General features: G+C 41.2%; 1 protein-coding gene across 1 annotated transcript in view; it reads right to left on the bottom strand.

The window, feature by feature from the left end:
- The window catches only part of LAMA1 (laminin subunit alpha 1), a 3,417,884-nt gene that overhangs the window by 631,260 nt on the left and 2,765,375 nt on the right, over positions 1-21,249 (bottom strand). Inside the window, exons 44-45 of the mRNA XM_044066516.1 lie at positions 17,403-17,544; positions 17,106-17,220 (exon numbers count right to left, since the gene is read on the bottom strand). Of these exons, the coding sequence (XP_043922451.1) occupies positions 17,106-17,220; positions 17,403-17,544 (257 nt within the window). The remainder of the gene's footprint in view (positions 1-17,105; positions 17,221-17,402; positions 17,545-21,249) is intronic.

The raw sequence follows: 21,249 nt of genomic DNA on the forward strand, positions 1-21,249 counted from the left end.
GGTCAGCATTGGAAGTAGCTGCTGTAGAGTAAGCATCTTGAATTTTGGTATCTCTAGAAAAGTGTTCAAGACTGACAGATCCAGAATGAGTCTCCATGAATTTCGCTTCCTGGGGACTAAAAAGAGCCTTGAGTAAAAACCTTGTCCCATCTCTGAAAGTGGAACTAGTTCTATGGCTTTCATAGCCAAAAGAGCTTCCACCTGGTTTAAGGCCTCTGTCCATTGATGTTTTGGAAGATCTGGCCATCCGCTTGGCCTTGGTAGGGTATGAAAATGGAATTTGTAACCTCTTGAAACCACATCCAGAACCCACTTGTCTTGGGTTATATGAGTCCAATTTAGGTGAAAAAAAGAAAGTTTTCCTCCGAGAGGGGCTTCCAGGCAAGAAGTTCCTGCAGCCCAACAGAGGGAGTCATTGAGTCTGTTTCCTATGAGCCTGCAACCTGTCCTCTCCTCCCCTAGGGGTGGAAGCAGTCCACTGTCTTGGTCTGTAAGAGGCTTGTGTTTGAGGCCTTCCTCGGGAGCGTCTGTATCTACCCTTCTGAGGCCTGTCTGAATTGGGAAAGGACCAATTTTTTGTAGGCCAATTCCTGCTAAAACAAACAGACAATTATCCACCACAGCAATGGAAGAAAACAGTTGCAGCAAATACGAAAAAATCCTTTATTGCCACAAGATACAGACTTAGCGCTTTCACCAGTAAACTGGTATCCTCAGAGTCTGTTCTAACACACTTCCTTCCACATTAAATACAAAATATACATACCCAATCATCCAATTAATCACTTAATTAAGCAGTTATGTCTTAATTCATCATTTTTTTAAAAAATACATAACCTCTTGATCATACTCAATAGTCCAAATTATATATACAATCAGTGTGATATTTATATAATAAATATATATTTATAAAAATTACATATAAATTCTGATAGAATCTTGAATTAATCAAATAACTTCACACAAATCATTTTCACTTGTCTGTATAACTAAATTGTTACTAAAATTGATGTAACCTTTTTATAAACAAATATGTATATATGTAAATAGGAAATGAAATAAAACTAATGTTACAACCCAGTGTATGCTAAAAAGTAACCATCCACATGCTTTTTTCTTCTTCATGTCCCTATTAAATACCTTAGGAACTTTTTAGTTCTACTGTGTTGCATTATATTATAGCAGCCTTCCATTTTAGGTGGGGTTTTAAGGAAATATGGTCATTAAGACCAGGGTATTTGGTGGCATTGAGTCTTATTTGCCACTCTGTTTCCAATACCGCCACCCTATTGTTCATATCTCCTGTTGATGATGGCATAACCCTGTCTATAATGAAAAACAAAAACTTTTTAAAATTGTTACAAAACCTACTATGTAAATAAAGAGCATTATGCTCATCTTTGTTCTTGATACTTCTAACATGCTCACCTATTCTTTCACGTAATTTACGTGTTGTCATGCCAATATAGTATGCCTCGCATGACACACAGGATGCCAAATATACGCAACATTTGGTGTTGCAATTGCAGACGCCAGGACACGCCAAGGTATGGGTAACCCCCCACACATGTGTAACCACCTTCTGCTATAAATCTACACGCAGTACAATTCCCACATTTGGTCATCCTAGATTTAATATATCCTTTGTTTTCCCTCTCAAGTATGTTTTTAATGTTCTTCCCCCTACAAAAAACAATTTTGGGGTTGTTCCCCAAAATTTGCCTCATTTGTTCAGTAAAGCAATAATTCCAATTCAACCTTAAACTCTCACAGAAATCTTTAGCCATTTCATTGTAGTGTAACACAAAGGTGAGACTCTCTTTCCTTTCCTATGTCACCCATCTTCATAATTTGGTTAGTTGTCACTGTTCCCCCACAATTAAGTATAGGTGTATAAATTGTCCTTCTTTTCCTATATATTTCTTTCTTCGTTCTCAATAATAATTTCATGGGGTATCCTCTTTCAAGGAATAATCCGATGAGGACATACATCTCCTTCTTGAAAATTGTATCAGAACTCACCAGCCTAGAGAGTCTCACCATTTGCCTTAATGAGTCCCTTTCTTTGATGATGGGTGGCAACTCGAAAAATGCAGCATAGAGTTAGAAAAACTAGGTTTTCTATAAATGTTACTTATTAATTTTCCTTCCTGTTTAAAGATGTTAATGTCTAGGAAGTTGATTGATGTTACATTCCAATTATGTGAATTTAAAAAACTCCGTGGCCTGGTTTAAATAAGCCATGAATTTGTTTATATCCTCCTCACTTCCTTTCCATAGGATCAGGATGTCATCCAGGAACCTGCTATATAACATGATGTGTACATTAAATGCAGATGTTAAAATATATCTTCTTTCCCAGGCTAGCAGAACTAGATTTGCAAACACGGGGCACATCTTGCCCCCATTGCCACTCCTTTTGTCTGCTGGTACATCTCTCCTCAAAACTTAGAAAGTTACTAGTCAAGATGATTCTCATGGAATCAATCACTAAATTAAGTTTATCTTGGTCAAAACATTGACTGTTTCTCAAGCTCTCTTCGAATAACTCTATACCTTCTTCGTGTGGGATGGTAGAAAAAAGGTTAACCACGTCTATGGTTAAGAAAACATACTCTTCCACATCTACTTCATTGATTGTTCTAATCCTTTCAAGGCAGTGCCATGAATCCTTGATAATGTGTGGTGTTTCCATAACCACACCTTTGCATGACTGGTCTACGAGGACTGCCATGGGTTCGGTCTTAGAGCCCTTTGCCGATACTATGGGCCTACATTCTAGCTGTTCTAACCCCTTGTGTGTCTTCGGGATTCCAAATAATACTGGTAATTTGGGAAATTTTACATACAAAAAATCAAACTCCTCCTCATTTATGACACCTTTATAAAGAGCATCACGTAGAAAAACATCTATTTTACTATATTTCCAGTTTATTTCATTTCTTGATACCCTACTGTATGTTTCTGTGTCATTAAGCATCCTCATCATGATCCCATTGTAGTCAATCTTAGCCATAATTACCATTCCCCCTCCTTTGTCGGGGCGCATACACCTAAATTCATTGGTGTCCGTAATGTCATGAATGGCCTTCCTTTCCTCTACAGTCAAATTATCTTTCATTTGGTTTTGTTGTGCACATAATCTACGAAGATCTCTTTCCACCATTTGCTCAAAAATGTTGATTTCATTATTTAAAGGGGGCATGAAAGTACTTTTTCTCTTAAGACAAGTAGCACCAACCACATTTTTTGCAATCGATTGAATTCCCTCCCCACCTGTGTAATATAAATGCAAGTTCAGTTTCCTAGTATAATATTTCAAATTAATCAACAATTGTGTTATGTCAATTTTATATGAAGGAACAAAACTGATCCCCTTACTGAAAATTTTGAAATACACATTGTCAATTGACTTGTCAGTGTAATTATAAATTACATAACCTTCCCTTTTAAGAACTTCACATTTCATTTGTAAACCATTCACTTCTTTTCTAGAGACCATTAGTTGGTCCAAACCCCATGAGTTACTTCTTATATCCATCAACAATGCATCGGCCACTTCCAACCTGGGGATCTGATCCTCAGATGTCGTAATTTTTAATTGATATTCACTACCTTCAAGTTGCACAGAATTAGTATCTAAAGTTAACTGCTCATTACTTTCAAGTCTATACATACTAGGCCTTTGTTCAACATCCACACCACATTCACTCCTCATATTTGCTACATTCTCAATTTCGTGTAAACAAGAGTCCAAAGGAAAATGTAAATTAAAATCAACTAAAAATTCTAAACAGGATGCATTGTCTATTGATGGTGCCGATTTCCCCTCTTTGGGGGTACATATTCGACATTCCCCCTCTGTTGGTTTCCTTTGCTCAAAAGTCTCTTTGACCTGCGGGGAAGATTTTCGTTCTCTAAAAAAACACCATCGTCATCCTCTATGGCGGAAACCGCCACTGAGTCCATCCTCTCTACAGTGTTGACCCTAGAATTACGGGTATCAACACTGACTGATTTTGAACCTGGTGGGTAAGCAGTCCCATTTTGGTATTCAAGTGTATCTCTAGTGAGCTTTTTATGCTTGACAGTTTTACTACTTTTTACAAAATTTTCAACTTTTTTAATGACTTGTTCAAAGTTATTCCTGTAGTCAAAGAACAACAAGTCAGTCGTAATGCTCGTGTGTAAGTGACTAATTTCATTACGTAAAGCAGACAGTTTATTGTTGTTATTACGAATAATGATGTCAAGCATAAGCATACCTGTGTTATCATATAGAGATATAAGTTCTTTGAAACATTCGGAACCAACTTCGATACCCATGGGCAGTTTCCATATACGAAGTCCTCTAGGCACTTGCTGCAATTCTTTAGACTTGTTCAAGAATAAATTGTCGAGCTGCATAGCTCTATATTTACGGCAAAGCTTCTCATATTTGTATATTTGCTCCCGGAGTGAGAGCGAGTACTGTTGTTGAACTCGCCCGTTCGTTGTCCTTATTTCCGGTGCCTCCCAGTTAGTAGCAAAACTCGGTGCCTCAAACCATGAACCCAAAACATGGTTCCGGTCGTTCCCATTCGGGTTAGTTGAACACGCCGGTCCTTCCGGATTTACCCTTTCAAGTCTATCGTTGGTTAAAGTATCAATAGGGCTCGAATGAATATCCCTTTGCCCTGGAGTGATACTTTCGTTGGAATGCAAAGTATATAGCCGTACCTCAGAGTCCGTTGGGCTGACACCGTTTGTGTTAGCCTGTGATTTAACCTCCGTATATACTTTAGTCAGTTTTTTAAGTACATTGGACAATTCCACCAGGATATCCTCCATATCTGTTGCTCTACTCTCCAACACACTGCTGAGTAGAATTAAAGGTATAAAAACAGAACTGGATACCAACACCAGGATCCACAACGATGAAACAAACAGACAATTATCCACCACAGCAATGGAAGAAAACAGTTGCAGCAAATACGAAAAAAATCCTTTATTGCCACAAGATACAGACTTAGCGCTTTCACCAGTAAACTGGTATCCTCAGAGTCTGTTCTAACACACTTCCTTCCACATTAAATACAAAATATACATACCCAATCATCCAATTAATCACTTAATTAAGCAGTTATGTCTTAATTCATCATTTTTTTAAAAAATACATAACCTCTTGATCATACTCAATAGTCCATATTATATATACAATCAGTGTGATATTTATATAATAAATATATATTTATAAAAATTACATATAAATTCTGATAGAATCTTGAATTAATCAAATAACTTCACACAAATCATTTTCACTTATCTGTGTAACTAAAATGTTACTAAAATTCATGTAACCTTTTATAAACTAATATGTATATATGTAAATAGGAAATGAAATAAAACTAATGTTACAACCCAGTGTATGCTAAAAAGTAACCATCCACATGCTTTTTTCTTCTTCATGTCCCTATTAAATACCTTAGGAACTTTTTAGTTCTACTGTGTTGCATTATATTATAGCAGCCTTCCATTTTAGGTGGGGTTTTAAGGAAATATGGTCATTAAGACCAGGGTATTTGGTGGCATTGAGTCTTATTTGCCACTCTGTTTCCAATACCGCCACCCTATTGTTCATATCTCCTGTTGATGATGGCATAACCCTGTCTATAATGAAAAACAAAAACTTTTTAAAATTGTTACAAAACCTACTATGTAAATAAAGAGCATTATGCTCATCTTTGTTCTTGATACTTCTAACATGCTCACCTATTCTTTCACGTAATTTACGTGTTGTCATGCCAATATAGTATGCCTCGCATGACACACAGGATGCCAAATATACGCAACATTTGGTGTTGCAATTGCAGACGCCAGGACACGCCAAGGTACGTGGGTAACCCCCCACACATGTGTAACCACCTTCTGCTATAAATCTACACGCAGTACAATTCCCACATTTGGTCATCCTAGATTTAATATATCCTTTGTTTTCCCTCTCAAGTATGTTTTTAATGTTCTTCCCCCTACAAAAAACAATTTTGGGGTTGTTCCCCAAAATTTGCCTCATTTGTTCAGTAAAGCAATAATTCCAATTCAACCTTAAACTCTCACAGAAATCTTTAGCCATTTCATTGTAGTGTAACACAAAGGTGAGACTCTCTCTTTCCTTTCCTATGTCACCCATCTTCATAATTTGGTTAGTTGTCACTGTTCCCCCACAATTAAGTATAGGTGTATAAATTGTCCTTCTTTTCCTATATATTTCTTTCTTCGTTCTCAATAATAATTTCATGGGGTATCCTCTTTCAAGGAATAATCCGATGAGGACATACATCTCCTTCTTGAAAATTGTATCAGAACTCACCAGCCTAGAGAGTCTCACCATTTGCCCCTTAATGAGTCCCTTTCTTTGATGGTACGGGTGGCAACTCGAAAAATGCAGCATAGAGTTAGAAAAACTAGGTTTTCTATAAATGTTACTTATTAATTTTCCTTCCTGTTTAAAGATGTTAATGTCTAGGAAGTTGATTGATGTTACATTCCAATTATGTGTGAATTTAAAAAACTCCGTGGCCTGGTTTAAATAAGCCATGAATTTGTTTATATCCTCCTCACTTCCTTTCCATAGGATCAGGATGTCATCCAGGAACCTGCTGTATAACATGATGTGTACATTAAATGCAGATGTTAAAATATATCTTCTTTCCCAGGCTAGCAGAACTAGATTTGCAAACACGGGGGCACATCTTGCCCCCATTGCCACTCCTTTTGTCTGCTGGTACATCTCTCCCTCAAAACTTAGAAAGTTACTAGTCAAGATGATTCTCATGGAATCAATCACTAAATTAAGTTTATCTTGGTCAAAACATTGACTGTTTCTCAAGCTCTCTTTAAATAACTCTATACCTTCTTCATGTGGGATAGTAGAAAAAAGGTTAACCACGTCTATGGTTAAGAAAACATACTCTTCCACATCTACTTCATTGATTGTTCTAATCCTTTCAAGGCAGTGCCATGAATCCTTGATAATGTGTGGTGTTTCCATAACCACACCTTTGCATGACTGGTCTACGAGGACTGCCATGGGTTCGGTCTTAGAGCCCTTTGCCGATACTATGGGCCTACATTCTAGCTGTTCTAACCCCTTGTGTGTCTTCGGGATTCCAAATAATACTGGTAATTTGGGAAATTTTACATACAAAAAATCAAACTCCTCCTCATTTATGACACCTTTATAAAGAGCATCACGTAGAAAAACATCTATTTTACTATATTTCCAGTTTATTTCATTTCTTGATACCTCCGAGAGGGGCTTCCAGGCAAGAAGTTCCTGCAGCCCAACAGAGGGAGTCATTGAGTCTGTTTCCTATGAGCCTGCAACCTGTCCTCTCCTCCCCTAGGGGTGGAAGCAGTCCACTGTCTTGGTCTGTAAGAGGCTTGTGTTTGAGGCCTTCCTCGGGAGCGTCTGTATCTACCCCTCTGAGGCCTGTCTGAATTGGGAAAGGACCAATTTTTTGTAGGCCAATTCCTGCTAAATCTGGGTGGCTGTACTTGTAAGAAATCTTTAACTGTTTGCATGGATTTTGCCTTGTCCTCCATCTTTTTAATCACCTCTTCAGCTTTAGATCCAAACAAAACATTATGCTGAACAGGAGCATCTAATAATTTAGCTTTTACTTGATCTGGCAAATTTTGTTCCTTTAACCATGCATGCCTTCTAATTACTGTGCCAGAGGCAGCAGCCCTACAAGAAGCCTCCAAGGCATCAAATCCACAGTGTAAACCATGCTTCCCAACTTGTTCAGTGGCATGCATTAAGTCATGTAATTCCTTATCATCTGCACAGGCGGAAATGGAAGTTAGCTTTTGTTTTAAAACAGACAGCAGAAATTGCTGGTATTTCAGCATATGAAACTGACAGTTTAAAGCCGTAATAGATAAAGTAGCAGAAGTGTACACTTTTTTGCCCCATCTTTCTAAAGATCTGGAATCCTTCTCAGTGGGAATGGGGTTTTTAGCAGAAGTAGCCTTAACTCCCTTAGGACCCTGAGAAATGGTTTCAGGGTCAGCAGTAGGGTTCTTGTATAAAAACTGGCGGGAATCAGGAACCCTTTAGTATCTGTCAGGCTTAACAGGAGCAGGAGGAAAAGAGTCAGGGGTTAGGTTAGCCTCCGAAAAAGCATCATCCACAATATCCAAAATAGGAGGAATAGCCAGGGGTCTATGCTGGGGAAGAAGAAGAAAATCCCTTAGTCTTTTCTTAGATTCCGAATACTCCTGTCCTTCCCAGTGGAAATGTTCCCTCATTTCATGCAAAGTTTCCCCAAAAGAGAAATCGTCAGGGGGAGAAGCTGAAGGAATGGATTCCTCAGCATCAGAATCCTCATAAGGAGGGAAAGAATAAACTGAAGAAACAGAAGCCTGATCAGAGGAGTCATAATAAACTTCCTGCCTTGGCCTTTTATCTGGAGGGGGATGTGAACCCCTAATCATAGTAAGAAAGTCCTCCGCCATCTTAAGTAACTGTTTCTGTGACTTGGGAGCCGGATCAGAAGAGGCCTGTGTTGCAGTCTTTGATTTGGAAGGAGTCTTTGCCTTTGTCTTTGGCTTTGCCTTTATTAGAAGCTGAGTAGGCCTGAATACCCCTTCGGAAGCCGGTACCTGCACAGCGGCTCCGGACCCATCCGAAGGAGCATTGTCTGAAGGTCCTGCAACAGAAATATTCAAAGGCCTAGTTGGCTCCTCGTGGGAGTCCGTTTCGGCCATCGGTTCTGAAATGGCCGACGACAGGGGCTGCAAAAGCGCCTCACTGACGACGGCCAAACCTGAAGCTGGCTCTGCTTGTACGATATCGTCAGATTTGGACCTCAGAGGCCTGTCTTTGTCCTTGCGTCGTTTGTGAACTCCGGTAGCCGGAACCGTATCCGACGACATTTTGTAATTAAAACGCCCACCGAAGTAATGAAATGCAAAATCGTACCTTCGTTTAATTGTACGTTGATTGAATCTAGCACAAAACCGACAACTAGCTGCATCGTGGTCAGGGCCTAAGCAAGGAATACAGTAAGAATGAAAATCCTTATGAGGTATTTGCTTCCCACATGAAATACAATTATTAACTTTTTCTGACATCGGACTGGAGCAAGAAAAAGTTTCAACGGGTACTTAGCTTTGAGTAGGAGAAGAAAGTCTTCGGACTGAAGTTTGTTCAGAAAAGATTGTCAGGAGTCAGCCGACCGGCACTTGCGAACTGCTATCACCGCACGGCAAGAAAGACTGGAGAACATGGCATCGGCTGTCAGCTTTGTACTCCTGGTGCTCTGACGTCAGAGAGCATGGCTGAACAGCCAACGCCGGACCCAGACTTTGGGATTCTGGCCGACCGAGGACTGCCTGCCGGCAGGGGAGAACCCTACAGTCATGACTGCAACAGTGAAACACGATGAACATCAGAGATATCAGATTCCTGATCAGAAGAATCAGAAGGAAAATCAGTTCTCTTACAGGGGGAAGGCTGGCTTCCCCTAATTAAGGTAATAAGGTCTTCAGCCATTCTAATCATTTGTTTCTGAGGCATGTAGGCCTGAGAATGCACTTTGGTCATCGGTTTCCTAGGAGTAGTGCGAACTTTAGGCCTGAGGAATTCAATATTTTTGGCTTGAAGCAAAGTCGTCGGTTTAATATGAAAATCGGTAGGCCTGAATACATCCTCAAAAGCCGGTGCCTACACAGCGGCTCTGGAACCATCCAAGGGAGAGACATCCGCAGGTTCCATAGTCGAAGAAGCATCTCGTGGCATACCGGACTCTGAATGGGTTCAGTAGAGGCCTGCAAATCTGTAGAATTGGGTATCAGGGGCTGTGACAGTGCCTCACTGAGTACAGGCGGACTGGCGACTAGTTTAACAGTAGAGTCACCGGCAGTTTTGGACCTATGCTGTCTGTCTCTGTCTTTATCCTTAAGTTTTTTCAGAAGATCAGTAGTCGGACGGCTTAACGAAGCCATTTCGGAGTACGGAGATCGAGAGCGAAAGTATTTAGCTACAAAAATAGCCTGATGATGAATAGTTCGGGCACTGAACAAGGCACAAAACCGACAGCGAGGGACGTCGTGGTCTGGGCCTAAACAGGTGACACAGTAAGAATGAAAATCTCTATGACGTATTTGCTTTCCACAGGCAAGACAATTATTAATTTTTCCTGACATCGGTTAGAGCAAGAAAAAAGGATCCCCAATGGGGTACTTATCTTTTTGAAGACTTTAGGTCTGCAACTCGAAAACGAAAATTTCAGGAGTCGGCCAACTGGCACTTGCAAACTGCTTCTGCTTCGGGCACAGCACGGCAAGAAAGACTGATGTAATGGCGTTGGCTGCATGTTTTATACCCCTGACGACCTGACGTCATGGAAGAAGCGACAGCATCCGAAGCAGAAATCCCAAGACTCTGGTATTCAGGCCGGCTGAGGGCTACCTGCAGCCAGATAACCCAAATGTGATGACTGCAACAGTGAAACACGAAGAACATCTATGGTTATGGTAAGAATTTACATAACTTTTCTATGTCCTTCTATTCACATATTGCAGTACTCTGTACATATGGGTGAGTGCCAAAGCTCACTGTGAAGAAGGGGGAGGAGCTCTAGTCAAATTCTCCAGGAATCCATGAAGAATAGCCCTGGCAAATCCAGCTGTGGACCTAGAAATCTGGTCTATCTTGTAATGTTTTGTGAAGGTGTACACAGAAGACCAAGTAGCAGCTTCAAGGACAGTGGAGGTGTCCAAGCCCTTGAAGAAGGCTCCAGAAAAGGCCATTGCCCTGGTGGAGTGTGTTTTTACACAACCTTGCAAGGATTTCCCATGGTGTTTGTAGCAAAAGGTAATAGCTTTGGAAATCCACATAGAAATGGTTTGTTTAGGTACTGCTTTTCCTAGGGCTCTAGGGCGGAAAGAGATAAACAGTTGATCCTCCTGCCTGATTGGCCTGGTTTTGTGCAGATAGAATATGAACTGTCTGTGCATATCCAGGGAATGATGTACTCTCTCAGTGTCTCCTTGTGGACTGGGGAAGAAGGTGGGTAGGTAGATGGCTTGGTTTAAAGAAAGGTAATTAACCACCTTGGGCATGAAGGAAGGGTTGGTTCTAAGGGTTACCGTGTCTGTGTGGAATACAAGCAATGGTGGAATATCCATGAGAGCTTGCAGCTCAGACACTCTTCTAGCTGAGGTCAAGGCCATGAGGAGGACAGTCTTCCATGTGCAGTATTTTAGGGAAGCTTTGCATGCTGGCTCAAAAGGGGGTAGTTTTAGTTTCTCTAAAACATAGTTTAGGCCCCATGGAGGGGGAATGGGCTTCCTTGGTGGCCTGAGATGAAGGACCCCTTAAGGAACAGCTTTGCAGGTAATCTGGAAGCTAAGGAGGGATCCAGAGGGAGGCATGCTGAAATAGCAGACAAATGGGCCTTAATGGATGAGAATGCTAACCCTGTCTGCAAAAGTTCACACCCATAAGACAGTACTAGAGAAGTTTCACTTTGCAAGGGGTCCAACTGCCTTTTGAGACACCATATGGAGAATCTTTTCAACTTGGATAGGTAAGATCTCCTGGTACTGGGTTTCCTGGCCTCCTGCAGAACAGTGAGCACTTCCTCATTGTAAAGGTGTGTGAAAGGGAATCATATCACCCACAGAGAAAGGTGAAGAGACTACCACTGTGGGTGGATTTGGGTTCCCTTGTCCTGTGTGAGAAGGCCCACTCTGAGGAATGACTTGTAGTGATTGCCCTTGGATAAGTGTAGGAAGAGGGGGAACCAATGCTGTCTTGGCCAATAAGGAGTCACCAGCAAGATGTTTGGTATGTCCTGCTGTATTTTTAGCAGGACCTTATAAACAAGAGGGAAGGGGGAGAATGCATATCGAAACATCCCCTTCCAAGAAATTGAAAAGGCATCTGTTGCCATAGCCCGTAGCTCTGGTAGTCTGGTACAGAAAGAGGGAAGTTGCCTGTTGAATGTGGACGCAAACATGTCTATTTGAGGTGTACCCCATCGATGGACCAGGTTCAGAAAGACATCCCTGTGCAGTATCCATTCGTGGGCCATAGTGATGGACCTGCTGAGGGAGTCTGCCTGGGAATTCTGTTGTGAAGGTATGTATACCACCTGTAGAGTCACTCCCTGGGTGGATGCCAGTTCCCACACCAGGAGGGCTAGTTTCAAAAGTAAATACAATTTGGTTCCCCCTTGCTGGTTGAGATACTACAGTACTGTGGTACTGTCTGTAAAAAGCTTCAGGGGTCCCTGTTAAAGTCTGGTTTGGGAGGCTAATAGGGCCAGCAGTACTGCCCTCATTTCTCTTACATTGAAGTGCTCTTTCTTCTGAGGTTCTGGCCACACTCTCTGCAATTTCAGGTGTCCAAGAGTCGCTCCCCACCCTAGGTCTGAGGCGTCTGTGTACATAATCTGTTTTGGTTGAGGGAGGTGGAGTGGAAGTCCTGGGTTGAGCTTCACCTGATTCAAACACCAATGTATCTCCTATTTGAGGCAGGGCAGGAGGGACACCCTGGACTCTAGGGGGTGAGAATGCTGCATCCAAACTGACATGAGATAGCATTGCAGTCTCCTTGTGTGAAGTCTGGCTAAAGGCAGCATGGGAATAGTGGAGGCCATGTAGCCTAGGAGCCGGAGTTACTGCTTTCCACCTACTGAGGAGGAAAGTAGGCTTTCATGATGTCTGTTCTGATCCTGCACAGGAAGTCTATGTCTTGTGTGGGTACCAGTTGAGATTTTGGATAATTGATCTGAAACCCAGGGACTGTGGGAGTGCAATGGTTTCTTGTACGTGTTGCAGAAGGGACTGTCTGCAGTTTGTCTGAATGAGGAGCTCATGCAAATATGGGAATATCTGGATCCTTCTGTCCTGCAGACGGCAATTACTGTGCCAGGCATTTGGTGAAGACTCAGGGTGCAGTGCAAAGCCCAATGGGCAAGGCAGAGAACTGAAAGTGAGAGGAGCCCACTGAGCACCTTAGGTACTTCCTGAAGCTGGGCCTTATAGGTATGTGGAGATAGGCATCCTTGATGTCCAAGGTGGCCATGAACCCTTGAGGGAAGAGAAGCGGAAAGAGAGTTGGCAAAGTCATCATCTTGAAGGAGGGCACCTGATGGAACAGGTTGCAATGTGAGAGATCTAGAATTGCTCTCCAGAGGCCATGTTTTCTTGGAACTAGGAAAATCCTGGAGTAAACACATCTTTCCATAGCAGACTGTAGAACCGGATGAATGGTACCTTGACTCATAAGGGTGTCAAGCACCGGTTTTAAGAGGTGAAGTTGTTCCTTTGGGGGCTGGAGAATCCCTTTTCTCTGTGGTGGAATGATCCAACTCATGAAGTACCCGTTTTCTATTGTAGATAGAATTCACCTCTCTGACGTGATAAGTCTCTGCACTTGGAGATGGTGAGAGAGATGCAAGGAGAGAGGGATAAAGGGAGGGGGTGGGTGTTTCACAGTGGGCAGGTAGGCACACACTAACTGCCCTGTCTTGAAAAGGCAGCTTCTGACTGGTAGATGGTGTGGCTCTGGCAGACTTGGGTTGCTTCCTGGAGATTTCCTAATCTTAGCAGAGGGAGCAGGCAGTGACTGTTTTCTGATAAACTGAGTTTTAGACGGAAAATTACTCTGAAACTTTGGAATAGGGGATACCAACAGATGTTTTAAAACTTGCAACTCTTTCCCCTTTTGTTGCAAGGACTTGAATAAGTCTGCCACCGTTTCACCTGCAGGGGCAGGAGTTGTAACCAGGAATACCTTCTTAAGGCAGATGCTGATGCTGCAGACCTGACTGAGGCCTCAGCGGCATCATAGCTGCACTTGATAGAGTGCCTGGTAACCTGAGAAGTCAGGGAAACGAGGAAGGAGAGTTGAACTTTGGCTGCTGAGTCTGGGGAGTCAGATAATTCCTTGGCAATTTTCTCCAGAAGGGATAGGGCATATTTAGACATGTGTGTCTGGTAACTGATTGCTATGAAGGGAAGACTAGCAGAAGTTGTTGTTTGCCTTTCGGCTTTTTCCGGTTAGGGGTTGCCACAGCGGAACTCCGGTCCGCTAATGATTTGCAGCAGACTTTTACAAACGCAGAGGTGCCAGCTCGACGTTCAACCTTCAACGAAAGCACGCCCATTTACGCATGTCTTTCGAACACCCACCCAACCGCGGGGAGGACATGCAGACTCCACACAGAAGGCACTCCCCGCACTCCAGCTGAGAATCGAACGGGAGAACCTCTTGCTGTGAGGCAACAATGCTACCGTGTAGCAGAAGTGTATATCTTTTTACCCAAATGCTCCATGGTTTTGCTGTCCTTGTCAGCAGGGACATGGGTAGTAGAAGGCAGGAGTTTTGAAGCCTTGTCAGTTGAAGTAGAAATGGTGGCTGGGTCTGCAGCTGGACACTTAAGAATTCTGCAGTCTCAGGGACTTTACAGAATCTATCAAGTCTGAGTGGAGCAGGGGGCTTGGAGTCCAGGTTCAGGGATGCTGTTGAAAAGACATCCAAAAAGCCTGGATGAATGGAATGAACAGTTGAAGGGGCTGGGGAACCCATCTGGATGAGGTCATAATATATTTTTTGTACCTCGGTCAGCTCTGATGATTCCCACTTAAAATGTTCCTTCATTATAGCTATAGTTTTCCCAAAAGTTAGATCTTCTGCAGATGAATCTGGATCCACAGACTCTTCCCCTGGGGAACCACATCCAAAGGGAGAAAAGAGCTGAAAAGTGTAGGACAGTGATTCTTCAGAAGAATCAGAGTATTCTTCCTCTTCCATCCAAGAGGGTTCTGTGGCCTGAGGCCTAGGGCTCAGGATTGGAGGAGGGATAGTGGAAGTTCCAGGTGTACTAGGCCGGAAGGCCATAAAGGCATTAAATAGGCTTTGAGAGAAAGCCTGCCAGTCTGGGGTACTTTCTGTAACAGGGGACACGTGCTTCCTCTTCTCCTTCTTTTTGAGGGACGGCCTAGTGGGCATCTCAGTAACGAAAGGCCTAGGGTCCGATGGCTGCAAAGAGACGGAGGGATCCAACTGCCCTACCGAGACAGACGTCTGTAAAGCCTCCGTGGACATGCCTTCCATGCGGGATCCTACGGCTTCCGAAGAGGTACACGCTGTATCCAGGGTGGCGGAGTCCAAGCGTTCAACCAGGCCAACGTCGGCCACAGGCTGTGTTGGATGAAGGAGGCGCAGTGGCAACAGCAGTCCTTACGGTCTTGGCCTTCTTTTTTGGTGGTTCTGTAGGTAAGTCAGCAGAGCCATCCATCCCTAACGCCAGCTGGTTAGACGTTGTTTTTTTAAGTATAGATTAAGCGCATGGAGTTGGTTATGTAAAGTTTTAGGAACAAACAGCTGGCAGATGGGGAAGGCCTTGTAGTCATGCAACTTACCGAGACAAAAAAAGCACTGATTATGGCTGTCCTTGTGAGGTATCTGATGGCCGCACTTACACTTGCCCTTTCTGGATGACATGAACAACCATTAGAAAACAATGACTAAAAAGAAGGTTCTCCAATGGGGTACTTATCTCAGTTCTCGAAAGTCCGAAGACCGGGAAGGTAAGAACACATTACGGTCCACTGGCGACTGAGAAGTTCTGAGGTCTGGTACGTGCAGATGTCACTTTTATGGCCCATGAACTGCTAGCCACATCAGACGTCCCACGCAGCATACAGTGACTGAAATATTTTGTATACTGGCCAGACATTCGGGTAGCAAGAAGAGTAAACCCATATGTGATGAATACTGCAATATATGAACAGAAGGACATCAACAGACATTTGACTTTCCAGACTTTACAGTCTTCAAAAAAAAGCATACTGTGTTAGCCTAGTAACATTTTAGTCTAGAAGCACTATATGTGTCCCTGATTTTGTTCCTTTGACCCCATTATTTTTTAGGTTTCTCTTTGATCCTTGAGCTCAAAGGTTGAGGGTTATGCTGGGGGTGGGGGCTTCATTGGTTTGAACAGTGTATTCTGACTGCAGTGAGCTAAGAAGCTCCTTTCCTGTATGGTAGTTATTTATGTATCTTGTCACTGTCAGTGGCTGGAAGTAATGATTTTGTGTGTGTGTGTGTGTGTGTGTGTGTGTGTGTGTGTGTGTGTGTGTGTGTGTGTGTGTGTGTGTGTGTGTGCAGGAGATTTCAACGGGTTGCACATTGTATGGTTCTGACAGCAAACAAATAAAAATCATTACTGATGGCTTTTGTTCAGGTGATCACTGTATCAAGGTTTGTAAAAATAAAAATCTAAGATGCACCTCAAAGCCTAGAATCCCGTGACTGTTAAGGACTTAGCAGCTCCCAAGCCCTCAGGTTAATTCTGCTAATTTCTCCCACTTATTACAGTGGAGTCTTGGTCAGCTGTATGTGTTAAAAGGATGGAAAAACAGTTTAAAAAGAAAGACAATGTGAAAAAACAAAGCATGCAATCTGTCTGGCTGGTGTACAGCCAGGTGAGGGGAATACAAGGGGGTCACACAGGAGGTGCAGGGTGGACAGTGTGCAGTGGAGAGGATATGCAGACCTTTCTCCAGGGCTCCATTTCACCTAAGGATAGCCTTGCTGACTGCAGTCAGACATGTGAGGTGTTTACAGTCTATAAAAAATGGTTATAATATGGTAGAGTAACAAGTCAGTCAGTGGAAGAAAGTGACTGACTTTATTTGTTGCTTGATCACAGGCTGTGGTCATTGACTAGTTGTAATAGAGCCCCACACCATTTCAATTAGCCCCACCCATTCGGTGGCTACACGCAACACCCCCCTTGCTTTGAAGTCACCAGTCGGTGCTGAAGAACTCTGATATTTTTAGATACACTGACCAGCTGAAAACTTTTTTTTTTGGTTATTTAAAGTACAAAGTATGCTCATGCAGTAGACTGTTAGCAATGGCTGTTCAGTCTTAAAGCAATGGGGAAGTAGTGTGAAGGACAAAAGAAAATACATGCATTTGAAAGTTTAATTTTTGACATATGTTCACTCTTCTTTTACAATAAACAAATGCAATAATTACAGATAGTGTTCACTTTTCCAGCTACAATGCCATACCGTCACATACAAAAACATAGCCCTACCTCTAATGTGCAGCCTTTTCTCACACCATAGGAATCTTTCAACAAGTCAAACGTAGACCGTGATATCTCCAGGTTCTTTATGCAGCCAACATACGATCTGCTGCTGAGCTGTTTCCTGTATAAAGAAATATTACTTGAGACTCTAAATTACAGACATAAAATCCACTCACAGTATATTTCGTGCAGCATAAAACAATACCATATAGTGAGCCTCTATACTGACAAGATTGTTGGCAATTTAATTTATAAATGAGGTGAAATACAGCAATCTGAGAATGTGCTGAGTAATGCTCCCACCTGACGGTTACGGAGCGAGGCAATCCTCCAATGTATATTGGATCTATGGCCATGCGATCAAGGTCTGAAGACCAGCCTGGAGAATCCCCTTCTTTAGTTTCTCTGTCACTTGCATTGTAGAAATCTGTGACTACTAACACTCCTAGAAACAAGAGAAGCACAGACTGCATTAATTTACTTACACCAAACTGAGAGCAAACAATGACATGATTAAAGAGTAAGTTAAAAGCCACAGAGCTAAAAATGGAACTAATTTTACATTAATTCCAGTTTAAAAAACTACAGTCATACATACTTGAAACAAATTAAATCAAACGTTGTAACCAGATCTTTAACCAAATTCACTCCATTACTCCACACATTAATCTATACTTCTGTAAATAATTTTCAACACATGCTAAAACTACAGACTTCAGCAGCATCATAGTAAGCAGACTGTAATCATCTTCTGAAGAGCTCTCCAGCAAGAGAAGCTCTCAGCAATCTAAGCCTTTTTTGAAGAAAAGTATGTGAGGGTACTCATCACAGAGTACAGCTGTCTGAGTGCACGACCATAACCACAACCACAGAGGGGCGAATACAAAGACCACTGCTGCTGCTGTATCATTCAATTTAATTAGCTGCAAGGCAGATGTCTGTTCATGGAGCCTAACGTCAATAGATCTGGAGTTACCTTGAGCAGTGCCAATCTCCATCTCATGATGCGGACATCAGTTGGATAGAGAAGGCTATGTCACCATCAGCTCTTATCTAGAGAAAACATTTTCCACCAGGATGTGGGCCTGCTGGTTTTGAATAGTTTAGGACAGATGTTAGGCAGGTAAACAAGAAGGCGCCCTACATCACCAAGGTTCCTACCCTCTGAAACTAAATAGGATTTCAGGATGCATTTCTAAGGGGCAGCTGGGAGGGAAACCTTAATAGGTTACTATTTCAACAGGTATGGTTATGTTGAGCATGATCACATGATCACTCACCTGTACTGCTTTAAGGCTTATTCCTACAATGTCATTTTTATGCCTTAAAAGATTACTAATACAGCTACCCACACTATGGGTAGCTCTGCCACAGATCTACAGGACAGTAATGCAGTGGCAAACCCAACTCTGATCCTTGGCGAAAGGATAAGAGGCACATGTAGCTGCCTCACAGATACTCTGTGCCAAGATATTCCTAAAAAAAGACAGCCCAGGTAAAATGTGTCTGACTTGCTCCTGCAGGATCTAGCAACCATCAAGGATAAGATCTGCTTTTATACTGGCCTGCTCTTCACTGAACCTGAAAACCTTCATTTTCATAAATGCATACTATTCAGGGATGGGGACTTTAAACCCATAACAGATTTATAAGACATAATAAAAGTTCTGAAGTATCTCTTGACAACCCCTTCCCTCATAGAAATGTTGAATATGCTATGTCGAATTTCCTATACCAAGTAGCTAAACAAATTTCTTATGGAAAAGAATCTTGTAATAAATTCTTCCTACTGAAGTGAAAATGAAGAAAAACATTTTAGAGATGAAGGCATCTTACTAAATAATTCAGAACTTTATCAGTGCTTGATTATAGACTAAAACCAGCCTAATTGTTTTGGCTACGTATTTTAACGGGATTTTTAAAGACTTATCTACTTTTAGTATTGAAACCTTTACCTTCTTCCTATTATTTTACAGCCTTTTATAAGACCACCTTTATCAATAAACAGAAAAAGGACCCTAATGATGACTCTTATCTGGGAAATAACTGACAATAAGTCAGCAGCATAAAATGAACACTTCAAATAGTGATTTAGAAAAGAAAACAGGTGACTTGAAGAACCCACAGAAATAACAGAAAAGAGGGTTTACTGTTAAAAGAAAGACAGCAGGTGGTAATAGGCACACCTGACTACCACCAGCTCTTGAGAAAGTCAGAGCCGGTTAACTTAATATTCTGAAAACTAACTAGTACTGGGAAAACACAGCCTCAGTTATATTTAAAACAATATAAGGGAATTTCAGTTTTTGTAACAAAAGAAAAAAAAATACCTGTCTAGTTTATCAAAGGCTTTCTATGCTTCTAGGGAAACAAATGCAATGTCATCTGACTGTATCTGATTATTGTTTGAAAATAAAAAAAAGACAAAAAAAACAAAACAATATACAATGTTTATGTATGCCTTAGGGATAAAGCCAAAAAACACTCTGCTGCAGATAATTACAGTCTGTACTTAACAGCGAAATCAGACAATAACAAGATTTTAGGGCCCTTAGCATTTATTTCATGTTAAAGTTATCTTAAGGTGAACTGATATTGATGAATTTGTAACTAATAATCATATACAAAAAGGTACACGACTATCTGAAAATGCTTTGGTGGGAAATGAATACAGTCCACTTGTAGTATCACTTGGAAGGTTGTGTACCATGCTAAGAATTCAGTTCAAATCCACAGAAAATTTTATGAAAGTAAGTTAATTACTAATTACAGCTGCTGTTTTTTTTTAGTTAATTCAAAAGTGAAGTTTTGAGTTGAGACACCAGCTACAAAAACATTAAACAAAGTTTGTTTTATCAAATACTGATCTAAGGGTAAGTTCCAATTACGTTCTACAGACTCAGCACATTTTTGGTTTCTCTCTTTCACTAAAAGTTAAGTAAATGCTTTTCCTTCATTTTCTGATGTAACGTAAAATGATTGCCTATATAATAAACACAAACTTTTTTGCAATTCACAAAGAATATTTAAAAAACTGTTACAAAAACAAATTTTCATTCTTGGACATTTCTCAGTGTCAATAGCAGACAAAAATTATATCATTTTTAATTGGTCTAATTGCTTTCCATGTTTCTTATCTTATCTTAATTTACTACAGAAGTTGTTCAAATATTATTCTATGTACCGTTTTCAAAGTGACCCACTATTAAGAAAAAAATAAATAACTGGTTGGTTAAGCTTCTTTCCTCAGATTCAGAATTATCATTTGAATAATGTTTAACAACTCAGATACTGATCCTAAGCAGTTCTGTAGACTCAAGACATTCAAAAAGCATTAAAAAACAGAGGCGAGTGATCTGAAAGTAGTTTAGCTTTAATCTCAATGTTAAAAATTCAGGAAATGAAATGAGGTGTAGTAAATAAATAAATCCAGAAAGATTTCTTTTTATGTTTTAAATCTAAGACTGTATCCTAAGAAATTTATGATGTCTAGTATCATTCAATCTTAAGGAAGTTACACAATTCTAAAGAGTTCCAGTCGTGAAGTAACCTAACCAACTATGATCTGAGTCAGCTTCGTGGAGATTGGCTTGAATTAAAAACTTGGGTACGTATGTCTTAGAACAATGCTCATCTGCCTGCTATCTAATAAAGAATTACTACTTGAAGACATATGCGCCTGAGTTATTTTGTTCTAACTGATCTCCACAAAGCTGACGCAGATCATCCCATCCTCACTGAAGGGGCTTTTTAAGAATCCATCTGGAGGTCATATGCATGGTTGATTAGGTTATCTCCAGAGTTAAAAAAATGGAGTTTACTTCATGACTGGAAATTTTTTATCCTGTTGCCATTAAGATGGACACGATGGGAAATCCTACCAACCACAGCACCATATCCAGGGGCGCACGTCTAGCTACCTTTTTAAAATTCTAAAGAGTGGAAAATGCATTTTAACAGTGTATAGACACATTTGTATAGCCTTATTACTTTGATGTGTACTAAATGCGGTTAAATCTGAACAACGTTCATGTAGAACATCTGAGCAATCTGAAAAAGGAGGCCAAGCAGTTGCAATGAGACAATTTACTTAGATTAAGAATCCTGCCAGCCTTGTCTTCACAGATGTTAAGGCATGGAAGTTTCTAAC

This window comes from Protopterus annectens, chromosome 3.part1 (assembly GCF_019279795.1).
Source record: "Protopterus annectens isolate FY-2018-M chromosome 3.part1, PAN1.0, whole genome shotgun sequence".
NCBI classification, from domain to species: domain Eukaryota; kingdom Metazoa; phylum Chordata; order Ceratodontiformes; family Protopteridae; genus Protopterus; species Protopterus annectens.